The 3,199-nt window shown below is 40.9% G+C and overlaps 1 protein-coding gene across 1 annotated transcript; it reads left to right on the plus strand.

Annotated features, from left to right (window-relative positions):
• Window positions 1-269: 269 nt before the first annotated feature.
• On the plus strand, window positions 270-1,178 carry LOC109247979 (olfactory receptor 7A17-like; the record flags this gene model as incomplete). The annotated part of the gene is made up of 1 exon (XM_019417247.2): window positions 270-1,178. A coding segment is annotated over exon 1 (909 nt), but the record flags the coding sequence as incomplete, so codon positions are not given.
• Between the last annotated feature and the right edge of the window lie 2,021 nt (window positions 1,179-3,199).

Consider the following 3,199-nt stretch of genomic DNA (forward strand, 5'->3'; position numbering starts at 1 on the left):
AACTGGCTTTTCTTCCTGCAGAGCCCACACTTCCCCAGACAACCTCATGTCTTCCGTGCACATATCCCAGAAGTCTCTCTTCAAATGTCACCTTGCTTTTAGGTCTTCCTGAACTCCCCGTAAAGATAATAACCCAACCATTTTCTTTTATGCCTGCTTTTCCCCCGCACACATCATTGTAATTACAGCATTTCTGCCATGTTACTAGTGCCCATTTGTGCTAATATTAATCTTTTTTTTTTCTAATTTCTAGTCACCACCACCACCACATGGCACCAGGCAATGATACCCAAATTTCAGAATTTCTTCTTCTGGGATTATCAGATGAACCAGAATTACAGCCCGTCATATTTGGGCTTTTCCTCTCCATGTACCTGATCATTGTGTTTGGAAACCTGCTCATCGTCCTAGCTGTCAGCTCTGACTCCCACCTCCACACACCCATGTACTTCTTCCTGGCCAACCTGTCCTTTGTGGACATCTGCTTCACCTCTACTGTCATCCCAAAGATGCTCTGGAACATCCAGACTCAGAGCAAAGTCATAACCTATGCAGGCTGCATCACACAGATGTACTTTTTCCTACTCTTTGTAGAATTAGACATCTTTCTCCTGACTGGGATGGCTTACGACCACTTTGTGGCCATCTGTCACCCCCTGAACTACATGGTCATCATGAACCCCCGGCTCTGTGGACTGCTGGTTCTGGTGTCCTGGATCATGTGTGCCCTGAATTCCTTGTTAGAAAGCTTAATGGTATTGCGGCTGTCCTTCTGTACAGTCTTGGAAATCCCCCACTTTTTCTGTGAACTCAATCAGATGATCCAACTTGCCTGTTCTGACACTTTTCTCAATAACATGGTGATGTATTCTGGAATTATGCTGCTGGCTGGTGGTCCCTTTGTGGGGATCCTTTACTCTTATTCTAAGATAGTTTCCTCCAGATGTGGGATCTCATCAGCTCAGGGCAAGTATAAAGCATTTTCCACCTGTGTGTCCCACCTCTCCGTTGTCTCTCTATTTTATTGTACTGGCCTGGGAGTGTACCTTAGCTCTGCTGCTACCCAGAGCTCCCACTCAAGTGCAACAGCCTCAGTGGTGTATACAGTGGTCACACCCATGCTGAACCCCTTCATCTACAGCCTGAGGAACAAAGACATGAAGGGGGCTCTGATGCGGAGAAAGGGGAACACTTTTGCAGCGTTGGTGGGAATGCAAACTGGTGCAGCCACTCTGGAAAACAGGATGGAGGTTCCTCAAGAAATTAAAAACAGAACTACCCAACGATCCAGCAATTGCACTACTAGGTATTTATCCAAAGGACACAAAAATGCTGACTCGAGTTTTTAGCAGCACTATCAAAAATAGCCAAATTAGGGAAGGAGACTAAATTTCCCTTGACTGATGAATGGATAAAGAAGATGTGGTGTATATATATAATGGAATATTTCTCGGTGATCAAATAAATGAAATCTTGCCATTTGCCATTTGTGGATGGAAGTAGAGTGTATTACGCTAAATAAGTCAGCCAGAGAAAGACAAGTATATGATTTTGCTCATGTGGAATTTAAGAAACACAACAGATGCACATAGGTCAAGAGATATAAAAATAAAACAAGATAAAAACAGAGAGGGAGGCAAACCAAAAGAGACTCTTAAATACAGAGAACAAACAGAGGGTTGCTGGGGGTGGGGGGGAGATGGCTTAAATGGGTGATGGGCATTAAGCAGGGCACCTGCTGTGCCCTGCTGTGATGAGCACTGGGTATTACATGTAAGTGGTGAATCATTGGGTTCTACTCCTGAACCAATACTACACCAAACGTTAACTAACATGGATTTCAATAAAAAAACAAAAAGCAAACTGGGTTCAAAATCCCTTATTACTCTTTTCAGATACTGAGGTGACTTTTTATAAGAACAGAATTTTCTGGAATAAGAACGGTAAGTTGCAAGTTCATGAGAGATCTGGTTGTATGAAATTATTTATCACACACCTGCCTTAATAAAAGGTGAAATGTTAAAAAAAAAAAAAGATTGTAGACCATGTGGCTCCATTTGTGTATAATTCAAGAAGATGCACACTAAGCTTTAATTTCTCTGTTATATTATTGTGAAGATGTAATCCAACTGAGCCTCCATATCCTTATTTCTGAAGGTAATGTGGGGTAATGAGCCCTAACTCCAGACAGATGGTGTGAGGAATAAATGAAAGGCGTAGAGCACTTTGTTGGATCTGAAGAAAATATTCAAGGTTAAGGGTGTGATATGTATATGTGTGTGTTCGTTTATGTCCATCTTTCTCTCAAATAAACACATTAATATGCATACATGTAGACGCACAGAGGACTTACTAAAATCCCATCTATTATGTTGAAAGAAAATGTTAAATATGGCGGAGGGGGGTGGGGAGGATCGTAATGAAAAGAATAAACATTCAAGTCAATGTGAACTAGAAAGAATACAATTTTGACACAAAGACTTAAAATGGAACAGGTGACCTCAATTTTAAAAAGGAATTGTCTTTTATATACACAATGGAATACCACTTGGCAATGAGAAAGAATGAAATATGGCCATTTGTAGCAACATGGATGGAACTGGAGAGTGTTATGCTAAGTGAAATAAGTCATACAGAGAAAGACAGATACCTTATGTTTTCACTCTTATGTGGATCCTGAGAAACTTAACAGAAGACCATGGGGGAGGGGAAGGGAAAAAAAAGGTTAGAGTGGGAGGGAGGCAAACCATAAGAGACTCTTAAAAACTGAGAACAATCTGAGGGTTGATGGGGGGTGGGAGGGAGGGGGGTGGGTAACTGGGTATTGAGGAGGGCACCTGTTGGGATGAGCACTGGGTGTTGTATGGAAACCAATTTGACAATAAATTTCATATTAAGAATAAATAAATAATAAAAAGGAATTGTCTTTTATCTCAAATCTTCAAAGGCCTCAGAGTCAAAACCACATTTACATGTATGTAGTGAGAAATCATTGTCCAGCAAGTAGGGCAGAATATCTCCAAACTGAAACTAAATTCTTTCCATTTAAGGTGGGATTTCAATACCAAATGCCTTTACCCAAGGGAAAGTTCACTGAATGAATTGAAAGGCTCAAATCCTGCTCCTATAAACAATATATTTCTGAACAAACTTCTGCATTCGATTCCTGATGCTGCTACAATAAATGACTATACTTGTG

The sequence above is a fragment of the Panthera pardus genome, unplaced genomic scaffold, assembly GCF_024362965.1.
Source record: "Panthera pardus isolate Hobbes unplaced genomic scaffold, ASM2436296v1 HiC_scaffold_8, whole genome shotgun sequence".
Classification (NCBI taxonomy): domain Eukaryota; kingdom Metazoa; phylum Chordata; class Mammalia; order Carnivora; family Felidae; genus Panthera; species Panthera pardus.